At 49.9% G+C, this 23,773-nt stretch overlaps 1 protein-coding gene across 5 annotated transcripts in view; it reads right to left on the reverse strand.

The window, feature by feature from the left end:
- Window positions 1-1,353: 1,353 nt before the first annotated feature.
- The window catches only part of KSR1 (kinase suppressor of ras 1), a 168,557-nt gene continuing 146,137 nt past the window's right edge, over window positions 1,354-23,773 (reverse strand). For 4 of the 5 annotated variants that reach the window (XM_054670971.2, XM_063799679.1, XM_054670969.2 and 1 more), the window contains 8 exons: window positions 23,128-23,176; window positions 22,042-22,421; window positions 19,848-19,944; window positions 18,532-18,665; window positions 17,663-17,794; window positions 16,158-16,293; window positions 10,361-10,494; window positions 1,354-4,478 (listed from right to left, as the gene is read on the reverse strand). In XM_054670971.2, coding sequence (XP_054526946.1) covers window positions 4,400-4,478; window positions 10,361-10,494; window positions 16,158-16,293; window positions 17,663-17,794; window positions 18,532-18,665; window positions 19,848-19,944; window positions 22,042-22,421; window positions 23,128-23,176 — 1,141 coding nt within the window. In that variant the 3' untranslated portion in view covers window positions 1,354-4,399. Of the gene's footprint in view, window positions 4,479-6,518; window positions 6,600-10,360; window positions 10,495-16,157; window positions 16,294-17,662; window positions 17,795-18,531; window positions 18,666-19,847; window positions 19,945-22,041; window positions 22,422-23,127; window positions 23,177-23,773 lie in introns of all 5 variants that reach the window. The other variant, XM_054670970.2, reaches the window with a different exon arrangement.

The following is a 23,773-nucleotide window of genomic DNA, read 5'->3' on the forward strand; positions in this document are numbered from 1 at the left end:
GCCAGTAGTAGACTTCCTCAAGAAGGAATCCTTCCATCTGCAGTGACACCTCCAGCACAGAGGGCCTCGGCAGGGCAGTCAGTGATGCCCGCAGACACCTGAGTCCTGTCGTACAATGCAGGGGGCCCTGGGTCGTCTTGTCCAGTTCCCTTTGGAAACCTCACTGTATTGGTACAGCCGTACTGAACCACATTAATCATTAAAACATGCATGCACATCCCCCCCGCTGAGAACAAACATTCTCTTTGAGCGTATTCTACCTCCATAAAGTCAGATATATGGTTCTAACTGCTTCCTAATGGCTAATTAACAGTGCACCTCTCTCCTGTAAACAGACTATGACAAAACAGTACTTGGTTTGCCTCACTCAGTAAATCCAGTAGTAGTTTAAGGCAGCAGTCACCAAACTTTTTGGCACCAGGGACCAGTTTCATGGAGGGCAATTTTTCACGGATGGAGAGGGATATACAATGATTTCAGGATGAAACTTTTCCACCTTAGATCATCAGGCATTAGACTCAGATTCTCCTAAGGAGCGCACAACCTAGATCCTTCACGTGCGTAGTTCACAATAGGGTTTGTGCCCCTATGAGAATCTAGTGCCGCTGCCTAACTTCATCCTATTGTGGTTGGAGAAGATGCTTTGTATGTTATGTTTAAATCTATTGAGACTTAATGTGTGGCCTACCACGTGGCCTATCCTGGAAAATGCTCCACAACCTAGCACTGTCTTATGAACATAGTAGGTGCTCAGTAAATGTCTGACCAGCAAATTCCTAGACTTCTGGAGAGATTCTGGAGTGAAAGCTGTGGCCTGAGTCCTGGATTGGCCACCCTGCAGCTGTGTGATCTTGGGTGAATACCTTAACCTCTCCGTTTCTCATTTTCCTCAGCTGAAACATCACAATTCTTACCTCATGGCCTTGTGAGGATTAAAGTGAGATGGTGTTTAGAAAGTACCTCTTCTCCACCTATCTGTATATATAACTGGCAATGAGGGGCTCCTAGATATTGGATTCAGATGAACACCACCTCATCCCTCCAAGGCTTCCATAAGGCTAAGGCATCTCCAGCTCAGGAGATGCTGGGCCTGCTCATGGCTTTGTTGCTGCTGGGGCCTGGATGATCTTCCTCTGCGCATTGTGGGCCAGTGACGCTGTGCCTTCTCCATTCCTCCATCTGTTTAGAAACACCTGCCACTGAGGTCCTGGCATAACTTCTTTCTTTGGAAGGAGCTCCTTAATCTATAGACCAGGGGTTCAGTCACCCCAGACCTATGCATTCCCATGCCACCCATCCAAATGGTCCCCAGGACTCAGCTGGAACTGACCAAAGCAAAGACAAGCCCCAGAACACCTTGGTATAACTTTATTCACAAACTCCAGACACCCAGGCCTGGCTTAGCACAGAGGGCATGTTCTTGCCAGTGGCAAAAAAACCCGATACAGCATGTTCGTTAATACTAACCATTTTAATTTAAATTAATAGCATGTCTGGAAGACAAATGTAGTTGATAGAAAATATAAAAACTTTACTGTACAAATTTTACATCACATTCAAAAAAAGCAAGTGTGTGGCTTGTGGCCACAGAAGATGCTAGGTTTGCACGCTGATGAGATCCTGGCTAACACTGCTGCATAGCACAAACTCCAACTGGCTTGACATTTACGTCTCCACCCTCCCCCCACACCAAATCAACACAGAATAACACAGGTTTCCAGGGCTTGCCATTCCTCTCTGTGACCTCAAGAGGAAATGCCGTAGGATGACAGAGGGTGTTTTGATTTGGTGACATGGAGAGATCAACTTTGCTACACACTGCTCACAACCCCAAATTAGCTAGGATTCAAGACTTCGAGTTAGACAGAAACCCAGGGGGCTGCGGCTCTGGTGGTTAAAGGCAGCAGGGCTTCAGAGGTGAGGCTGGAAACTGGGGATGCCTGGAGGGCCAAAGCTTGGGCTCCACTCTCAGATCCCCGTGGGGACTTCCGCAGCCCCTAAGAGCTCTCCCCGAGCCCTCCCAGCCTTCTCCATCCCCTTCACAGTTGGCCGTGAGGGCTGAATTCACAGTATCTGTCATCCTTCGCGTGGAGAGAGCACACAGAAGGGCAGGTGTGCCTTCCTAACCTCAATTCACAGTCACTGAAATACAAGGGGAACAGAGGGGACCATCATGGGGTGGGGTGGGGTTCTTTAAAGGCAGGCAGTGCAGAGGTGGCAGGCTGACAGCCAGCTGCCCCCAGTCCTTCAGTTCCACCTTTGGGGCCCAGTGGCTTCTGGGTTCCTTGAAGACAACAGGGCCCCACCAGGTCATCAGTTCCTTAAGAGCAGGGACCATGACTGTTCCTATCTCTAGGTGCCCAGCACTTGCAGAAGACCAAGTGCACTGTAGTTGCTCAATGAGCGCTTCTTTAACTGTGATGCTCACAAGAAAAGCAAAACCCAGACTGACTTTCTGTGGGCCTGTGCATGCCCACTGCGGCCTGGTGTCAGGGGTCAGGGAGGAACTGAGCCTACTGTTCCTCCCAGTTGGACGGCTGAGCTGACATCCAACTGTGGGGGTCACCAGTACATCCATCAGGCCTGCTCTTGCCTGGACAAAGGCCACCATTGCAATAGAAAGGTGAAAGGCTGGAGACACACGTGATCCCTGGGAAGGGGCAGGTGTGTGGGAGGCCAAAGGGATGATGGGGCAAAATGAGCAGTCCCACCATAGCACAGAAACTCCACACGGAGCTGAATCCATGTGGTTTACAGCCTCCCCACACAGACTGGGAAGGGTGAAGATGCTGATGGCCAGGCACACTGGCACTGTAATACGGCTGTGCCCTCCCAGGAGGGGCTGACCAAGGGATGCCAGGCCTGGAGAGGAGGCAGCTCCACAGCTTGCTGGCAGAGCAGCTCATTTTCTGTGGCATTTTGACCAGACTCTGGTGCTAGGGAAGGGGCTGGAGACTGGGGCTCTGCTAGGCAGGTCTTAACTGGAAGGGGTGGGAGCCACACCCCTCCCTCCCCAAGTCTGAGCTCAGAGCATGGTCACAGGTTCTGGGCCTGAATCCAATCACGTCTCCACTCCCATCACCCTTTTTCCTTTCTGGTTTTGGAGTCTAATGCAACCTAATCTCCACTTAAGGGCTCCCTTGCCATCTGGAACTTTTTTCTGCAGTTAAGAGTTTCTAACGAAGACAAGCGTGGTGCTCTCACTTCAAAGACTTTTCCAAATCCAGCCCCTCCTGCTTCAAATGGACACAAGTAGAAGGCCTAATGGTGCTAAGGAAGGCTCTGCAGATGGGGGCCAGCTAGGTAGGTCTAAATGAAAGGGGTGATAGCCCACACACCGCCCAGCTGAACTCAGAGCATGGACAGAGGAGTCGGAAATAGGCTAAGGGGTTTCAGCAGGACTGAAATGGAAGAGGTGGGCAGTTCTAGAACCTTCTGGCATGACTGACAAAGGGTTTTTACAGTGCCAGGGTCACCCTGTGGCTGGGAAGTGGGCTCAGGTACCTTTGCCATCTACTCCTCCTCCTTGTTCCCACCCATCCAGCCCTCATGGTCAGATGTCAGTGAGGGACTGGGATGTATCTAAAAGCCAAGGCCCTGAGTCCCATCACCTTGGTGCCTGCCTGGGGGCTTCATCAAAGACTCACATCTGTACAAGCCATGGATGTTTCCTCACCTTTCAGCAGAAACCCTGGCTGGGAACCACTGGGTGAGTCCAGACCTTTTTTGGATTCTGTTTCTACTTTTCCAGCAGGAGCAGCCTGGATTACAGGGGTGAGAAGGTGAACCCAAGCTCTCCAGGAATTCCAGACGCCATAGACTAGCTCAGTTCCTAGCCAGGGTTTCCTCTGCAAGACGAGGAAGGGGCAGTATCCCTTTGAAAGGACAAGGGGAGAGCCCTAGATAGATTTCCCTGATGGAGTCTTGGGCCAAAAAGCAGAGGCCAGATCAGACCTTCTGGGCTCCCCGCCCTACCCCAAGAACAGCTGCAATCACCATGTTTGTCTTCCTTCTGGCCCAGCATGGGTCCCTCACCGCCTACAAGGTCCTCAGAGGGGACGGCCATTTCCGCCATCCTGGCCGTCAGTGCCAGTGCATCTGCACAGACTGTTTTTATTATTACCTATTGGAAAACATCAGGTTCACTCAGGAGAAATAAACGTGTAAACATTTGCTGTCTGTCATGACAGGTTTGGTTGTTGGTGGTGTCATTTTAAGAAATAGCAGGTGCAGCTCCATCTCCCGAGTGGGGTTTATGGCCAACAGTCTGAATCTAGGACACGTGCTCCTGGTTTGCAGCGGTGGGCAGGCAGTGTTTTTTTGTCGTGGTGGTTGTTTGGATGTTTCAGAAACACATTTTAAAAAGAAAGAGATCAGCAGCGAAAAACCATATGGCTGGCTACATCTTTGGATTACTGGACTCCAGGACGCCCAAGCCAAACCTTTCAAACCGGGGTACAACTTTGCTGCTGTTAATGCTGCAAAGAGGAACAAAAACAAGAATTATAGCCCCATTGATCTTCATCAGAATTAGGGTAACACTAGCTAGGAAATGAGTTCAGCAGAGGACCTGGCCTCCAACAAGAAATGAAAATGATTGATTGGCCAACAGCCCTGGCAGAGCTGCCCCTGGTCATACTGCGTCCAAGGCCTTAGCTACACTCCAAGTAGTCCTACTTGGAGCACCAACGGTGGCTCATTCATCTCCAAGTCCCAAGCTCCCAGCATGCTCAGTACTGCTGTGGGTTCCTCGGAATTGTTTTCTCATTTGCAGCCCAGGAAAGCTCTTGCTCCAAGTAGAACTGAGAGAGAAGAGAAACATGACTCCCAGGATACCAGGAGTGACAGGGCATGTTCCTTTTAGCAATAAACTCTAATACTGGGGTGCATCAGGGCCACCTGGGAAGCAGGTTGAAATGCAAATTCCTAGGGCCCCATTCCAGAGATCTGGGTTCAGCAGGTCTTGCTGCGGAGGGAGAACAGAAACCTGCATTTAGTAAACAGTGCAGTGACTGCCACAGGGGACTCAGCAGCCATGCTCTTGACAAATGCTGACCTGGGGTCTGGTCTATGGTACACTGGGCAGCTGTAAAGGAAGTAACTTTGCCAGGGTGGCAGGGTGGAGACGGGGCAGAGACTTTGTTTTCATCAGAAAAATTGTCTGGAGCCAGGTACCTCTTTGCTTTAAGACAATTTTTCTGAGGGTGCCACTGAAGACACAACCCTTCCAAGCTGGTATCTTTCATGGCCACAGAACTTTCTGTGTCTTCTGATCTAACTCTACAGAGGGGACTGAGACAGGAGCCAGCGCAGAGGGTTCCTGTGACCAGGGTGCCAGCCTCAGGGCAGCTCTGAAATCATTCCACTCCTTGTTGGACAAAATCCCCACAGGTTAAAAGCCAAGCCAACACCCTCCCAACCTCCGCCCGCCCCGCACTAGGCACACACCCAGTGGGAGGCTGGTGTGCTCAGGAGGGTGGAAGGCATCTCACTAAGGTGTTAGCAGTGAGACAGAGCCACCCAAACAAAAACAAGACCAGCCCTCAGAAGAACACGGGAGCAATCAGTCATGTCCAGGAAGGTAGTTAGAAGCTGCCCAGACCGCCTTGGAGGGAGCTCAGTTAGTGGGATCCTCTGAGAGCAGTTACTTGGGCATATGCAGGCCACGTGGAGAGGGCAGAGGGCCAGTTTTTAAAACAAAGCAAAAGAAGTAGCCTCGAGAGAGACGACTGGAGCAGCAGAGGTGGCATCCCCTGGGTTAGTGCCCGCATCTCATTTTGCATTTTAGCAGAAGTCACGGTGCTGAGTTGTTGATTAGGAGGAAGAAAGCCCCTGGTGCATGCAAGGCAGCCAGGCCTACAACCTACAGAGGGAAAGAGAAGAAAGCAAAGAACAGCGTCAGAATCATAGCCCCAATGCAGAGCCTGACGGGAGCTAGAGGTCTGGCCAGAGCAGCTGGGCAGGGGACTCCCTTTCTCTTCCAGAGAGAAAGGGCCATCCTGGACTCCATCCCCCAGGCTTGGCTGCACTGCATGCTCAGAAGGGAGCCTGGGCACAAAGAACCCTCTCTAAGCTCCCGCAGGGCACAGTTGCAGCACGTTTATAAAGAGGATGGAACATGCCCACAGCTCCTTAGCCCTTGACGAGTAAAATCTACTTCCAAGAGTATTTCTGCTTAACTGGATTCTCTTCTCTTGAGCTCTGGCCAGGGGGACTGGGATCCTGGGGGCTCAAATCAATGACCAGAATTTTCTCCGACCCAGGGACAAGCCACCCATTCACTCATGGTGTGGACAAAGGCCCCGCCACATGCTGTGGCTCTTCTCCCACCCAGCGAAAAATGCAAGCCTGTGTGACCCTTGCTGGTAGCCATTTCAGCTGCAGAAACCTCACTTTGGTTTGCGAGAATAAATGACACAAAGATGGGAGAAGCTGGGAAGCGGCGACAGAAAGGAAGCGGGGCTTGTGTCAGGAAAACCAGAGACAGGCAGCCAGCAAAGGAAGCAACAGGAACACACTATTCCTCCAGAACCGGACAGGAGCTCTTAAAGTCAGGGTGGCCGTAGCGTCCTTTTCCATAGTAGCGGCTCCTCCAGCGACTGGGAGTGCCCAGCGACCATTCCACCAGGTGTGGGAAGAGCGCAGTCCGGCCCCGGCATGTGATGGAGTCAGGCACGTGTGGACAGGTGGAGGAATCAGGTGATGGGAAAGTGGGAGGTGACAGAACAGCACATCCGCCACCCCCCGAAAATAAAAAAGTGACAAGATCAATGGAAAGAAAAGAGAAAGTGAGAATTAGGGGGCAAGCGTGTAGAAAGTAAACACTGTGAACAGGAAGCTTTGACACAGACTCATTCAGGAAAGGAAAGCCCACATGCTTTCCTCGAAGGGGCTGGGCAGGGAACAGCCCCATCTGTGACTCAGTTTCCTGCCTGTGAAATGAGAAGGTGGGACTATATGGTTTTTGGGGAATCTGGAATGATGTTCTGAATGCCAGTGTCCACCTAGTGGAGCCTTTTCTTTCGTCACGGAGAAAACCAGGGCCCAGCTTGTTAAGCAAGTTGCCCACGGTCTGATTAGAGCTTGGCCTCGCTGCCTCACATCACCCTCCTTGAACTGCTAAGAGCCCCATGCTCCTGGTCTCTGCTGGGATAGTTCTGGCTCAAAACCCAGCCCTGACGACCTTCTTCCAGAGACTCTTCCTCCTGTCCCCCAGGTGGATGCAGAGGCCCCCATCTGGGCTTTATCACAGCACTTGGCATGGTATCACCCTTTGCTCACATTCATTCATGCACATTAAATATTTAGTGCCCAACTATAATGTTCCTGGGACTGTACTAGGAGCCAGGAATACAAAGGTGACAAGAAAGAGTCCTGATGTGTGCAGGTTTCATTACAGTGTGTCTGTTTGTCTTTAGGACACTGCAATCTCCTTGCTGGTGGAGCCCTGGCCTCAGCCATCTGTGTAGCAATGCGGCAGGTGTGCAGGCAGGCGGCAGGTGTGCAGCAATGGCTGCCTAAAATGTATACCTCTATGGCTACGATCCATTACCCCACAGTTGTACTGGACTCTGACCCATCCTAAGAGCAAAATAGTGAACCCAGTATTGCATGAGACATGGTATTCCCTAACCCCACACTGTCGTTCCTCCAGACCATCCCTCTACCTGGCCTGAATCAGTGAAGAACCAAGCATTTCTTTAGTGACTTCTGCAGGAGAGAAAACTCATGCTGAGTTTCTCCTCAACTGCAGCTTGGGGCCCACTTTGGTTCTTTATCAAGACAGGGCCCGAAGGCCGGGCGCGGTGGCTCATGCCTGTAATCCCAGCACTGTGGGAGGCCAAGGCGTCTGGAGTTTGAGACCACCCTGGCCAACATGATGAAACCCCATCTCTACCAAAAAAACACAAAAATTAGCCAGGTGTGGTGGCAGGCACCTATAATCCCTGCAACTTGGGAGGCTGAGGCATGAGAATCGCTTGAACCCGGGAGGCGGAGGTTGCAGTGAGTCGAGATTGCACCACTGTACTCCAGCCTGGGTGACAGAGCGAGACTGTCTCAGAAAAAACAAAAAAATAAAAGACAAGGCCTGGAGGCTGGGTGCAGTGGCTCATGACTGTAATCCCAGCACTTTGGGAGGCTGAGGTGGGTGATCACCTGAGGTCAGGAGTTCGAGACCAGCCTGACCAATATGGTGAAACCCCATCTCTACTAAAAATACAAAAATTAGCCGGGTGTGGTAGCGTGCGCCTGTAGTCCCAGCTACTCAGAAGGCTGAGGCAGGAGAATCGCTTGAACCCGGGAGGTGGAGGTTACAGTGAGCTGAGATCGTGCCACTGCACTCCAGCCTGAGTGACAGAACAAGACTCTGCCTTTAAAAAAAAAAAAAAAAAAGATACAGCCCAGAAAACAATGTGCAAGCCGAATCTGGCCACACACTAAGAAAGGTTCTGACTACTTTAAAGGGTTAAAAAACAGTAACAAAGAACATGTAACAGAGACTGTGCCACCTGCAAGCCCAAAATATTTATTACCTGACCCTTCCTAGGATAAGGAATGCTGCCATCACCACACCTGGCGCCAGGTATGGGAGTTGGGGATGCAGCTTCTCCAGGCACTCAGTGACACACATACACAGGGACGGGGGCCTCAGGGGCTTTCTTGGCAGCGGGTGGCAGAAAGGCTCTTCCCCTCACTCTCATCAAGAGCAGCTCCACTTTATGGGTTTTATAGAGCGGGACTCTGTGGGAGATTTCACTTTCAGAAAGTGTCCTTTTCCTTAAAGTTTATAACTGGCCGGGCGCAGTGGCTCACGCCTGTAATCCTAGCACTTTGGGAGGCCGAGGCAAGAGCATCACTTGAGCTCAGGAGTTTGCAACCAGCCTGGGCAACATAGTGAGACCTCATCTCTATGTATACAAAAATTTTTTTGAAAAAGTTTTTCAGAAAGGTAAAACTATTCTTAGTTTGCAGATTGTACAGACACAGGTGGCAGGCCATACTTGACCTACAGGCTGGACTCCTGGGTGAGATGAAGCGATTCACTTTCTACATGGTTGGGGGCAAAAATACCAAAAGAAGACTATTTCATGACATGTGAAATCCCAATTTCCAGCATTAAGTCTTACTGGCACGCAGCCAGCTCCCTGGTTTATGCTGTCCGTGGCTGCTCCCGTGTTGCGACGGCAGAGCTGAGATGCTGTGACAGAGATGGTGCTCGGCACACTGCCGAAGTCAGCCCCAGAGTGAGGACTTGAGTTGCCCTCTTGGCCTGCAATGCCTCCAATATTCACCTGGCCCCTTACAGCCAGTTTACCTGCCCTAGACCTGGCCCAACCCCTAGCCCAGAGATTTTTTAATGCTGTGGAAACTGAGGCCCAGAACAAACTTCCCAGGTTCTCACAGAGCATTCGTGACAGGGCAGAGGTCTCTTCTGAGTGTTCTAGCAGAGGCAGCCAGAAGACAAAGGAAAAAGGGAATGAGATAGAATGCAGGAGAGACGACAGTGGCCTGTGACCTGGTGGACATCACCCCCGCACCAAGGGGTGCAAAGGGCTGTGTGTTAAACCAGGAGGGAGAGAGCTTCTAAACCCAAGTGACTGTGGTCCCCATAAGAGGTGGCTGGCTTCTTGTGTTTCGGTGGGTGCCATTGTAAGCAATATTGACTCTGCTTATTTCAGTGAAGCTTATAATACCACATCACTCTGATTTCTATCTAACTGGCCCCATCTTGCCCCTCCCTCAGCAGAGCCTTCTAGTCCTGGCCTGGCCTGGCATCAGTGCTGGTCTGCTAATAGTGATGATGTAGTATTTCATAGCTGCAAACTGGAGGTGCTCACCTGTCAAAGGGAGTCTCCAAAATAAATGTGGTAAACGAAATCCTGGTATCACTTGGGCAAGGGGACTAGTCACCTCTGGGTGACCTACTGTGTGTATTCCTCAGATCAAACTCCTGGGCAGAGGCCAGGCATGGTGACTCATGCCCGTAATCCCAGCACTTTGGGAGGCTGAGGCAGGAGGATCACTTGAGGTCAGGAGTTCAAGACCAGCCTGGCAAATATGATGAAACCCCGTCTCTACTAAAAATACAATAATTAGCCAAGTGTGGTGGCAGGTGCCTACAGTCCCAGCTACTCGGGAGGCTGAGGCAGGAGAATTGCTTGAACCCAGGAGGCGGAGGCTGCAGTGAGCTGAGATCGTGCCACTGCACTCCAGCCCGGATGACAAGAGCGAGACTCTGTCTCAAAAAAACCCCCAAAAAACAAAGTCTTGGGCAGAAAGATCAGAAGGTGCCCTCTAAGACCCCAGGTGAGGCTGCGAGGGCCTGGCTGGCAGTCTGGCTCATGGAAGAGGCACTTACTCAGCTGACTTCCAGAAGTGTCCAGGGTGGGAGAGCCGCCGGTTCAGCTTGGGAAGTTTCTCCAGCATGTCCATCAGCAGGCTGAAGCTGGGTCTCTCCTGCAGGTCGAAAGCCCAGCAGGCCGACAGGATCTCCTGCAAATGGAGCTGCCATTAGTGGTGTGTGAGCTGGCTGGGAGGGAGGGGGCACACAGTAGGGGTGCTCCACAAAGGGTCCCTTCAATGTTCTCAAGTGCCCTCTAACTGGCGGCCCCCTGAACACCCTGCCGACATGAAGGGGTGAGAAGTAACTGGGTTTCAGAGAACCACTCATGCTTCTGGTTCAACATGGAATGCACGAGATTACCTCACCTCCTTCCTTCTTAGATCCATGCTCACCCCAAAATAAGAGTAACCATGATGAACACACCAGCAATGGGAAAGAGATCAGAAATGGGGCTGTTGGTTTTTTGAAGATGCAAAGTGCAAGGTACAACGTTCACAGGTGAAATGCAAGATGCTTGGAATATGCGCAAGGCGGGGCTGCAGTGGACGAGGGAGCCTCAGCATTACTAGAATGGCGGCTGGAGTGACAAGAAGACTCGATATACGGGCAGCAGCTAAGAGTCAGCAGAACAGCTGTCCCGATTGCCCCCAGAGCAAAGCCCTTCTTGCTGTGGCATTTTGCTGCCTACTCTCAGGATCCACATGTGTACCAGCACGGCCCTGCAGACTTCTGATTCAGAGCTGCCTGTGAGGAAAGGCCTATTTCTTGCACATACGACCAGGCAGAACACATACACCCACACAGACTCAGCAACTCAGGCTTTTGCTCTTAAATACAACTGGACCCCATGGGGTTGCCTGCCGTATCAGGAAAACCAGAGAGAGATCAAAGATAAGCAGATCAAGATACTGTCTCTGGAGGATATGGGGTGTACATGTGTGTGTGTACATTTGTGTGAAGCAGCTGCTCTATCCATAAAACAAGACCAGGCTGCAATAAAAAAGAAATCAACAAATAAGAAAGTGCTTGAAATGAAAATATAATTTCTGAACTGAAACATTAAAAGTGCTGGAAGATAAAAATCAAGGAAATCCCCCAGACTGTAGGCTCAATTCTAGAAAGGGATGGAAAATACAAAAGAAGGTAAGAGAAATGTAGGCTCACCAAGAAGAACCAAATTCTGTCTAATGGGGATTTCCACAAAAGTAAGCAGACTATTGGGCAGGAAATTATCAAAGAAATAATAAAAGAAAATTTACCAGAAGCTTTCAAAGGTAGCAGCTGTCTTCAGCTGAAGAGGTCCAATAAAGGGACCTCACTAAAAACAGTTAAAAAACAAACAAACACACAAAAAAACTCTACCCTCAGATATATGTTTATGAAATTTCACTATAGCAGGCATATAAACAGAAAATCCTAGATGCTTCCAGAAAGAGTAAGATAGGCATCCACAAATGGTTGAGAATCAGACCAACACCAGACTTCTCAACAAGGCACTGGACACTTAGTAGACAGCAGGGCAAAATCCCTGTGTTCTCAGGGAAAATTATTATGAACCTGGAATTCTACTCCTGATATGAGGATGAAATAATAACTATTTTAGGCATGCAAGGATTCAAAGATTATCTCCCATTCTTCCACTGGGAGGCAGTTTTTTCAGGTTTCACTCGCAGTTTATTTGCTGGAGTGCAAATAAAGAGAGGGCAAGATATGAGACATAAAGAACAGTGCAACTAACCCAGGAGTGAATGAAAAGAAAACAGAAGGGTAACAGCTGTGCAGCAGGCCTAATATCCCATTGATTCCAATGACAAGAAACCAGTGGACTCTGAAAAGAATGTAACAGTTTCCATTTAGGAAGCAGAATGCAGAAGCTGAAAGACCTCAGGAATATGAGAAAGGTGTTTGTTTCTTCTCTCAGCAATAAGAAAAGGCAAGAAGGAAAAAAGAAGGCAATTAGAAACTACAGGAAAAACCTAAACTGCACAAGAAAGCCATGGTCCAAATGTGAAGCCAACAAAATTGTGAGCCTTTGAGTAATTGATGAAGTGGAAGAGATGGACCCACAAAGAAAATGTAATCCCAGTGAATTACCTGACCAGTGGCTAATACCACTTACAGTCTACTATAGTAGTGTATACACTGTTCATCATCTTTTCACTTTCAGCCTCCATCAACAGGCACAGCATGGAAGATTTAATCATGGCAACCTTAACAATAAGTAATGGGAGAGCTGACCAAAGTGGTGCAGCAGAAATAACGGAGTGCCAGAGTGAAAAGCTGATAGACCCAGGTGATGCCTTTGGAGAATGATCTAGGGTGAGGGACTGCTGGTTTTCATTAAGAACCCTCTGGTCTTTTGATGTCTTCCCATATGCATGGACCCTTAAATACAATGACTAATAACTCACTGGCTGCCTCAGCACATAAAGCAGTGCCTGGTGGCGAACTATACAGCAGTGTGGCTGGAGAGACAGAGAAAGGCATCACTCAGAGGGCACTCCCAGCTTTTGTCTATGACAGAAAATAATTTTATTGCGTTGACCAATGTTCCCCTACCCCTAATAGCAATGTGTTAAAAAGGGAAGGCAAGACTGGACAAAAGAAAGGGAACTCCTGTGAGCCACAAGCTGCTGCCGGAGCATCTGCTCTCTCCCCACTCCCCACGCCCTGATCCCACACTGGTCTCAAAACAACCATCACCCCGCACTAAAAGAAATCCTTCCAATTAGTTCAGAACTCTGGCTGTGCTCTAGAATGATCTGAGGAGCTTTATTTAAAAATAAAAAATAAAAAAACTATGATCTTATTCCCATCCCAGGCCAATTAAATTGGTACCTCTGTGGGGGAGGCCTTAACCCTGGCATTTTTATAAAGCTCCCAGATGATTCCAACTTGCAGCCAGTGCTGAGCCTTGACTCCCTTGCAGCCCTTTGCTCAGCTCTGCTCCAGCCTTTGCCTCCCTGAAGATGGCACTTACCATTCTCTGCTCCAAGATGCTAAGTATGCAGAAAGGAAACAAACTGTTGCCAGAAGGGCAGAACGACGAATATCTTTTCTCTCAGATCCAACAAATATACATAATACTCTGGTTTATACAAAGATGTCCTTGCTAACTCTTGTAAAGAGAGGTTAAAACTGGAAAGAATCCCCATGTCCAGTGACAGAAGTAGTTACATTATGGTGCGGCCACAGGACATAAGGGCAGACAGTCTTAACAATAAGGATTTGTTAATGATTTGAGGTAATGAGCATAATAAAATGTCATGTGGAAAAAGTCACAATAAAAAAATCAGCTAGGTTTTATGATATGTATGTCTTAAATATTTTTTTAAAAGACTATGCCAGGCATGGGGGCTCATGCCTGTAATCCCAGCACTTTGGGAGGCTGAGGCAGATGGATCCCTTGAGGCCAGGAGTTTGAGACCAGCTTGGCCAACATGGTGAAACCCCATCTCTACTAAAAATACAAAAATTAGCTGGATATTTTGGTGCATGCTTGTAATCCCAGCTACTTGGAGGCTGAGGCGGGAGATCACTTGAACCTGGGAAGCAGAGGTTGCAGTGAGCCAAGATCGTGCCACTGCACTTCAGCCTGGGCGACAGAGCAAAACTGCTTCAAAAAAAATTTTAAAAGACTGGAAAGCAGTGGTTACTTCAGCTGCCATCTGAGCTGCCCCAGAGCTCAGCCAAGGAGGCTGCAGCCACAGCCAGGAGCCCAAAACCTGTATCTTGAGCCCACTGACAGTTGCAGGAGGCAGATAAAGAAGGGTCCCTGGAGAACCTCCAACCTGCCCCACAAGTGTTTACAACAGATGTTTTTGTGCAGATGAGGGAACCTGCACAGGGTCTTGCCTGGGTACACCCACAATGGACTGGAGACCCACATGCACTGGGGGAATAGGGTGGAGCCACCAGGAATTCGCGCCTTATGCAGGGGAGGAGCCTGGCCTCTTCAGCTTGTGTGTGGTGGCCTGATATTCAATCTGTGAGATGGGAGCCTGTTGGGAGGACCCCCTCTTTTTTGCTGAGAGGTTTCTTTTAATGAATTCCACTCTCCTCACCTTTCAATGTGTCCGCATGCCTAATTTTTCCTGGTCATGAGACAAGAACCTGGATTTTAGCTGAGCTAAGGAGCAAAAAATTCTGCATCACCACCACACGCTCCTAAGGCACCCGAGGTTGCACCAAGGTGAAGGTGGTGTTTAACTGGCCCTGGCCCAGAAGGAGGCCAAGAAGGACGGGCCTCAGAGTGTCAGAGAAGTGCTCATCACCCATGGCCCTTGCCCAGCACCCCAGATGAAATGGTATCAACTGGCCAAAGAGGAGCCTGCTGTTCGTGTTGTTAAATAGCATTTTGGTGTCATCTTTGGAGGGGCATCCCCGTACAAATATTTTGCACTTCAACAAGATGACATATACTACTGTGGAATAAAGTAGATCAAATATAATGTCATCTTGAGTGAGCCTTCTGAAGACGCCCTAGGGGCTTGCCACCAGTCAACTGAGAAAAATATTACCATCTATTAAGAACTTGGAGGAAGATGAGGTTGAATTCATCACTGCAAATTTGCAGACAGAGTCTGCAGACAGACAGTGATCCTGCCAGCAATGTTCATGACCTTAACAAGAAGCTCACAGCCTGTTTGTATCTTAGCCTGGACAAGTGCTGGGTGGTCCCTCTGAAGACTTCAATTGTTATGCTGCCCAAATACTGACTGGAGTTGCTTATTAACATCAAGGCTGTTCTGTCCCAATCTATCTGATTCATGGACACATGGCTATCACTGATGGCACTGAAAACACCAAGCCCTGGAGTTTCTTTATATATCACTGTGCTGTGATAAAGGAAACTGAAAGCTGTCAGAATCAAAAGAGAGTCACAAATGTGAAGAAAACTCTGACAAATCGGGCCTGGGAAAGCCATGAAGAGAGGCTTCTTGGGCTTGTATGTCTGATAACAAAAACTACCACTGAAGACTGCAAAAACTGCAACCTTGTACGAAGGCCATGGCAACCTTATACAAAAATACTCCTACAAGGACATCTGCCTCAAACAACCTGTCTAACCTTGGACTGACATCACTCTTGTTACTCATCTTTGTAGCCAGGGAAAACTACTAAATATGTCAAAATAATTGTGTAATCCTCTTCATTTTTTCCTTTACCTCCCTGAATAAGCAAGCCATTCACCATGGCATGCATATTCCCAGTGCAACGCTCTATTTCCAAATAAACATCTTTTGAGAGCCTCTCTCTCTTATTTAGCCTGACAAAACTTACAAACACAGAGAAACCATTAAGGAGAAACCACGTAGAAACGAGAAGTCAGCCACTATAATTAAGACTTGGTTTTTTGAAAACAAGTTTGCTGTGGAAACTTTGATTTGTTCTTAATAGTCAAGAAAAACATTATGAGGAAAGATTTAATACCACACCATAACACAACTATTTGTATTTTCAGCAGTGATTTTTTAAAAAAAATTATCTTCTTTCATGTAAATAACATGGGGCTTTACTTTCTTTTCATCTCATAAATCAATGAAAACCATTATCTTTAAGAAAAAAAAAAGACTGAAAGGAATGAAAAGGGTGAGCAGTGGGGTGAGGATAGATATTTTCTTACTTATGCCTCCCTGTTCCTTCCCCATTCCCAGGCAATGCATATCATTTTCATCTCTAGCTAGACACGTGCAGGTGGCAGAGCTCCTCACCGACCCCATTTCTCAGGTGGGTGAGTGAAGGGCAGCCATGCCACATGCCCCACCCCACCTCCAGCCCTACTGCTCCACCCAGGGCAGGTACTACTTACACTGACTTCCTTCCCCAAGCTGACAGAAGTCAGGACACGCTTCATTCCTTCCCCGCTTCCAATCTGCCAGATGGATGCCTCTGCAGCCTGGTTCTTCAAGGGCCAGTCTCTTGCTTGCAGCTCATACCAAACAGTCCTGCGGAGACCCAGCCATGTCTGTGAGCTCCTGGGCCGCTGTGCCCAGCTCACGCCCAGGGGCCCTTGAGCCATAGCCCAGCCAGAGGATCAGGACCCTTCTCCAGCCTTCCTCACCCACTTGGCTTCAGGGGATGCTACAATGGGCTCCTGGAGGCTCCTCCCAGCCCTAGAGGACCTGGGCCCTGTGCTGTCGTTGGGTGGGAAGTCTGAGACAGCGCAGGTTTGACTGGAGCATTGGTGGTCATTCTGACCTCAGCACAAATCCAGCTCTGCCACCTTCTAGCTGCAAGATCCCAGTAAAACTGCTTCACCTCAGTGGGGCTAATGTCTCTTGTCACAGGGTTGTTTGAGGAGTACTAAAGTGCCAAGCCCAGCACCTGGCACACATGGGTGCTCAGGAAAGGATACAGTTAAAGGTCAGGGAGGAAGGATGGTGCCAAGGCCACCCCACTGGGAAGGATACCCAGATACAGCACAGGTGACCGGGGTGGTGAGCCTTCCTTGGCCTCTCTACGTCCCCTTGGCTTTCTTGACTTGGGATGGGACTTTCTCCATCAGACCCACACTGTCCAATGTGGGAGCCTCTTGCCACAGGGGGGCTACTGAGTGACTGAAATGTGCACAGTTGAATGGAGGGGTGCTCTAGGCAGAAAACACACCAGATTTTAAAGACTTAGTAGGAAAAAAGAATATAAAATATCTTATTAATTTGTATATTGATTACATGTTGAAATAATATTTTGGATATATTGAGTTAAATAAAATATATCGTTTTATAATATATAAAACATAAACAGGGGAAACTAATTTCACCCATTTCTTTTTTAATGTGGCTATTAGAAAACTTTAACTTCTATATCGGGCTCACATTATATTGCTACTGGTCAGCACCCAGGTCTTTGTGGGGTAGCAGAGCCGGCAGGACATCCAGCTCCCCCAGACTGGGAGGAGCAGTTCTTGGTCAGCTCTGGTGAGCATCCTCCCAGATCAGCTGGGTGGGGCTGACAGCCAGTGTTAAGCACTGCACACAATTACCTGATTTAGTCCTCATGAAATGACCTTGTTGGGAGGAGCTATTCCAGGTCAAGGATATAGTCATGCACTCAACAAGCGGCAGAGCCAGGACTCAAGACCATGCACTCAACAAGCGGCAGAGCCAGGACTCAAGACCATGCACTCAACAAGCGGCAGAGCCAGGACTCAAGACCATGCACTCAACAAGCGGCAGAGCCAGGACTCAAGGTTGATTTTTTACTCCAGAGCCTGGGTTTTCAACACCTAAAAGCATGCCTCCCTCTGCCCCCAATGGCCACCAGGGCCCTCTGTTTTGGCCACACTTGGCCTCAGGGCACCAGGGGCCTACTCACCCAAATGCATAGACATCAGCAGCTTTGGAGAATGGCAGCTGATCCTCGTCCTTCCCAGGGGTCATCTCGCGTACAATCTCAGGGGCCAGATAGCACAGCCAGTCGTGGGACAGCTTTAGCTGGTTCTCACGCCTGGAGACCAGGAAGCCGGGACAAGGACACAGGCCTTTCAGCAGGCAGCAAAGAGGCCTGCCTGGCACAGGTCTGCCCCAGGGCCGGCAGAACACCCACACACAGCTTAGAAAACACACCCAGACCCAGAACACTGACCCTGCACTTGGGAAAGGCACCGGTGCTTTTGAGGAATTCTACAAAGGAGTCATGACCGGTTGTTTCTAGAAAAGCAGGGCAAGAATGGATAAATATTGACAGGGAGCTGCTGGTGAAGGTGCCCAGCTCCCTCTGCTGGAGAATGAGGCGCCTCTCTAACCAGGAACCCCGATCTGCCTGTGGATCTCAAACTTGGCTGGGGCTGGCCTTGCAGCCTTGCTGCCATGCTCCCTTTTGGGTTCCCCTAGATGTGAGGGGAGGGGCCTTTCTCCCTATGCCAATCCCTTCAAGATTTGGGGAAATAAAATTTGACACTCTTCCTCATCGTGGGGAAATGACCTGGTTCCTTGGCCAAGCAGGTGAACAGCCAGGGCAAATGTGAGTGTGGGGACCTGGTTTCCGTGGAAGTCGGCCTGAGAATCCAAACGCGACCCAAATCTGATTCTGAACCAGAACTACAAGGGCAGGACCAAAGCGACCTGGGTTTCCCTGCAGGGAGGGCTGCAGCTCAGCAACAAACAGTGAAAGTGCCCAGACCTCAGCCCTGCTCTTCCCCATCCAGCACCCACATCCCACCCAGACACTCAAGACCAACTCACCGTCCCTCTCGGACCACGCCTGAGATCCCAAACAGCCCGAAGTCTGTGATGACCACCTTGCCGTTGTCATAGAAGACGTTCTTAGATTTGAGATCTTTGTGTACGATGCCCTTGGCATGAAGATATCCCATGCCCTGGAGGACACATCAGGAGGAGTGAAGATGTGCAACGATGACGGAGGTGCCACCCTGGGCTGGATGCTTTACCTAAATCCCCATATTTGATCTTCACAATTCCACGCAGTATATTGTCCCCATTTTACAGAAGAAATCGAGGTTCAGAGAGGGAAAGTCACTTGCCCCAAGCCACACAGCAGTGAAGAAGCAGAGCTGAGATCTGATCCCAGACCGGTCTATGCTCTTTTAATGTTACCATGCTTCTAAACAACCATGTTAACCTTGGCTAAGGTAGGAGGTGTGAACAGGGTGATGGGCAGGGAGCCGGGGGGTCAGGGACAGTGAGATTTATCAGTGTTCAGTCATAAAGGGCCTAAATGAGCTGGGGTTTTCTGTCAGGATATGCACAGCTGGTCTGTGCTCTCAGGCAGGGCAAGGGCTCAAGGTGGGGGAACAGAGAGGCATTCCCACAGTGGGGTCCCCAACTTTGAGTGCTCCTAATGTCTGAGCTGTAGTAGAAGGAGCCCTGGACTAAGAAATCTGGGGTTTGAACTCCATCTCAGCTCAGATTCTCACTCACTCTGTGGCCTTGGACACAGTGCTCAACTTCTCTGAAGACTGCTTTCCTCACCTATCAAGCGAAGAGGTGGCAGTGGGTGATTTCTAACCAATGCTGTATTTGAACTAACACTGATGAGGCAGGTGCATGGAACGTGGGTGACCTGACACAGGCATGATCTCATCCAAGGTCAAGCTGTCTTCAAACACCAGACCCAGGGCTCCTGTGTACCCCACAGCATGGATTATTGCATTTTTAACCTCACACCAATCCAGAGAGGGAGGATATATGAAGATCCCCATTTTACAGGGGAGAAAACTGAGGCTTAGAGAGGCTAAACCTACCCAAGGTCACACAAAGGGTGTGACCAGGATTGAAACTGGCCTCTAAAGCCTGCCAAGTTCCTTCCCAACCAAGTCAATTCCATCAAGCCTAATCATGTGGACAATCAGCTCCCAGCTCTGAATGAATGAGACAGAGACAGGGAGGAAGAGATGGGGTCCCACCCTTGAGGAGCCTGAGCTAGAAGGAGAGGCAAAGCTGCCCAAACCACCCTAACAGGGAGTAACAGGGCGAGAGGAACAGCCGAGAGCCCTGGAACCGGCCAGAAACCCACCCCCAGCAGCTGGGCACCCCCTCACCTTGATGATCTCCTGAGCGATTTGCCTCGTCTTGTTGATGTCCAGAGACGTCTTGGGGTCCCTCACAAACGAGTGCAACGTCCGCCCCTTGCAGAAGCTGTCGAGGGTGGTGGGGGTCAAGCACAAGTCTGGGGCTGGTGCGGCCTGACCCCAACCCTGGTGGAGCCCATGGGGAGAACTGTGCCCGTCTGCCTGCAAGGACTCTCTCCAGCCCCTCGACTGTGAGCCAAATCTTCTTTAACCCAGCCCAGTCCTGCTGGGGCCTGGCCTGAACGTGCAGAAACACATGACACCACACACGTACACGCACACAAACCCCCATTCCCTGAGAGCCAGTGCCTGCCCATCCTACAACAGGAAACAGTGCATCAAAGCTCTCAGGAACTCAGAGTAGCCATGCTTGGTGGGTTCAAGGCAGGACCACTCTGATGGGGAAGAACTTGGCTAATTTAAGGCCATCAATAGGCAACATCAAGGCTCTGGGGCTCACTGTCAAGAATCTCATTATAGTTTTCATTTTTTCTTCATCACAGGGTTTTTATTACAATAAAGGAGTGTGCAAGGAGGGAAAGGGGGTGGGGTAGATGTTAGGGGTGTCAAGGTGACTACTGGAAAAGGAGCTTCAGTTCTGGGGTCTCCACCTGCATCAACTCCTAAAACCCCGGGTGAGGAGGGACCCAGAGAGAATGTGGGTCCAAGGGAGCTATCTTAGGAAGGGACTATGTTTTTAGGAAAATATTCTTGGAGTCTCAGAGCCTTTGAAAACCAGGCAAGGGGTAGAGAATATTGGTTGGTGATTTCCTTATCTGTGTCCCACTTTTCTTCAGCGTATTCTAAACAAAGTAAGATTTTTTTGTTAATGAATATTTTCCTGTTTCAGGCAGGCCACAGTGGCTCACGCCTGTAATCTCAGCACTTTGGGAGGCTGAGGTGGGCGGATCACCTGAGGTCAGGAGTTTGAGACCAGCCTGGCCAACATGGTGAAACCTCATCTTTACTGAAAATATAAAAATTAGCGAGGCGTGGTGGCACACGGCTGTAATCCCAGCTACTTGGGAGGCTGAGGCACGAAAACTGCTTGAGCCTGGGAGGCAGAGGTTGCAGTGAGCCAAGACCACACCACTGCACTCCAGCCTGGGTGACAGAGCAAGACCCTGTCTAGTTTATCATTAATTAATTACCTGTTTTGTTTTTCATTAACTACTTTTTTTTTTTTGAGATGGAGTCTTGTTCTGTAAATAAATTATGGGACCACCAGTGATCAGCTCTTGATTATACAACTCTTCCCAACTCTACTCCACTCCAGGAGATAACATTGGTAGTCTGAAATTGACCATGGTGAGAGTATTTACACCACAGGAAGTGATGGATGTTATAAATTAGGGCTTCCCTCCATACTGCCCCAAAACTGGTTGTTACACATTTACCAGCACACCACTGGGTTCAGCCTATGTGATGGGGATATTGTGCAGGTGTTAGAAGAGAGTAGACCTCAGACCCACAATCGGGTGCAGGAGGCAAGGTGTGAGCCAGCATGATCTCTCCTTTGTATTTTTACAAAAAGGAATAAACAGTTTTAAAACGTGAGTATATGCAAATGTCTTCCTTTTAACAGAAGGAATGTTAACTGTTTATAGTGTCTCTGACTTTGGGGAAAAGCGCTTAGTTGCAGTGGGAGAAGACTGGCTTTCACTCCGTACCTTTTATGGACATTTGATTTTCTGTAAACTTAGAAAGGTCTCACTCTGTCACCCAGGCTGGAGTGCAGTGGCATGATCTTGGCTCGCTGCAGCCTTGACCTCCTGGGCTCAAGCGATCCTCCTGCCTCAGCCTCCTAAGTAGCTGAGACCACAGGCACAGGCACCTGCCACCAGGCCCAGCTAATTTTTTTGTAGAGACAGCGTCTCACTATGTTGCCCAGGCTGGTCTCAAGCTCCTGGGCTCAAGCAATCCTTCCACCTTGGCCTCCCAAAGTGTTGGGATTACAGACATGGGCCACTGCACCAGCCCATATTTATTTATTTTTTAGTGTCAATGCGGTTATGTGATTAGGAAGTTATACCCCATTTTTGGTTTTCTTCTTTATGCCTCTATTAGAACTTCCACACCCTCTAGGGCATCCACACAAACAGGGCTCCCTGGGAAGGGGGAGGCTGAGCTGGCCATCCAGCATGAGGTCCTAGGGCTTGGTTACCTGGTGATAATGGCCAGGTGGGGCGGGTTCATGCAGGCCCCCATGAAGAGCACCACGTTCTCGTGCCGCGTCTGCCGGTAGTTCATCACCTCTTTCTTGAAGAGCTTCAGGTGGTCCTGGTTGTGGCCGTCCATCTCCAGCAGGCGAATGGCCACCTCGCCATGCCAGCGGCCGCGGTGCACCCGGCCCCAGCGGCCCTGCCCGATGGGCTCGCCCAGCTCTACCTGCTCGAAGGGGATGTCCCACTCCTGCAGGTACACGCTGGTCTGGCTGGCCTTGCGAGAGATGGGGCCCCGCCAGGGCCGGCGAGAGCTCGGCAAGTCGTCCACCTCGTCCTCATCGTCTTCTGCCTCAGACTTGCCAGCCTCTGGCTCCTCAGCCTGAAAGGAGAGCAGGAAGAACAGGGATGGGCAGCAGATCTGGGCTCTGCGACGTCTCTTCCTTCTCCTGGAGCCCTAGCCAGGTAACAGGGGAGAGAGGCATCCTGCCGGGGGACCCAGGTTGTAGTTGCAGCTCTGCACTGGCCTGCTGTGCAGCTCACTTAGCATCAATGGACCTCAATGTCCTCATCCACAATATGTGGCGGCTGGCCCCGGTGACCTGAGGCCCTTCGTCATGCTAATACTCCAATACCTACCTGTGAGCAACATCTAATTGTCCAGGAAAGAGCAAGAGCATCCCTGGCATAGAAGAATTTCACTGCATCCATCCTTCTGGAACTCTTGTTTAAACACAGAGTTTCTGACTCTCCCCTGGGCAGGAGTAAATCAGTCTGTTAACATTCTCCAAGCCATAATGCAATGGAGGGATCCAGCCTTGGCTGACACTTTTGTTCAAGGGTCAAGGCAGTGGTTCTTGACCCTGGCTACAATCACCTGGGGAGCGTGGGGAAGACAGAGCTTGGACAAGCTTGCTCCATTACATTCCTCATCGTTCTTCCCTGACATGCACCTCTGCAATGGGTGCCTGGGACAGCCCTTGCCAAAGTCCAGAACCCACTCACCCTCAAGCCCCCTGCATATTCTGAGATGGGGAAGGGAAAAAAGACGGAGGGGCCATCTGTGGACACGTGTGTGTCACCCTCACCTCCGCTTCGTGAGCTTCCAACACATCTGCTTTCGGCTGGTCATCGAGCCTAAGAGTAAACAAGGTTTGTCAAGGAGACCTTGAGGAACGCCGCTCTGCTCTCAGCTAGCGGGGACTCCGGGGAGAGATCTGAGACAAAGGTACTTACTCTGACTCACACCTGGCTAGGGGAAAGGCCGCGTGGATACCATGGCAATAGGCAGGAGGCTGAGGGCCAGACCTGCCCCTTGTGCAGCCTCAGCCTTCCCTAGGCTAACCTGAGGGTGGTGGGGGCTGAGAGGTGGGCAGTGATCCCCAAAGCCCCTTTTCAGATGTGACACTGCTACACAGGGTCTCAGAGCACACCCACAGGACTCGGAATCTGACGGCCTCAACTTGGAAAACCAGCTCTATCGCTTCCTAGCTGTGTGACCTTATGTAATTTCTTAACCTCTCTGGGCTGGCTGTATGTTAAGAATGACACCTACTTTGATACCTACCACCGCGCTGAGGGTGAGATGCGGGAATGTGAGTCAAGTGCTCAGCATGGCCTGGTAGAGAAAGGGCTCTGCACAGGAGCTATTCTTAGGCTTCTCTAACTCCAAGTGCCCTCTATCCACCCCGCCTGGGTCCCAAGACTGCTCCAGTTTCACATGCGGCCCCACCC

This window comes from Pan troglodytes, chromosome 19 (assembly GCF_028858775.2).
Source record: "Pan troglodytes isolate AG18354 chromosome 19, NHGRI_mPanTro3-v2.0_pri, whole genome shotgun sequence".
In the NCBI taxonomy this organism is placed as follows: Eukaryota; Metazoa; Chordata; class Mammalia; order Primates; family Hominidae; genus Pan; species Pan troglodytes.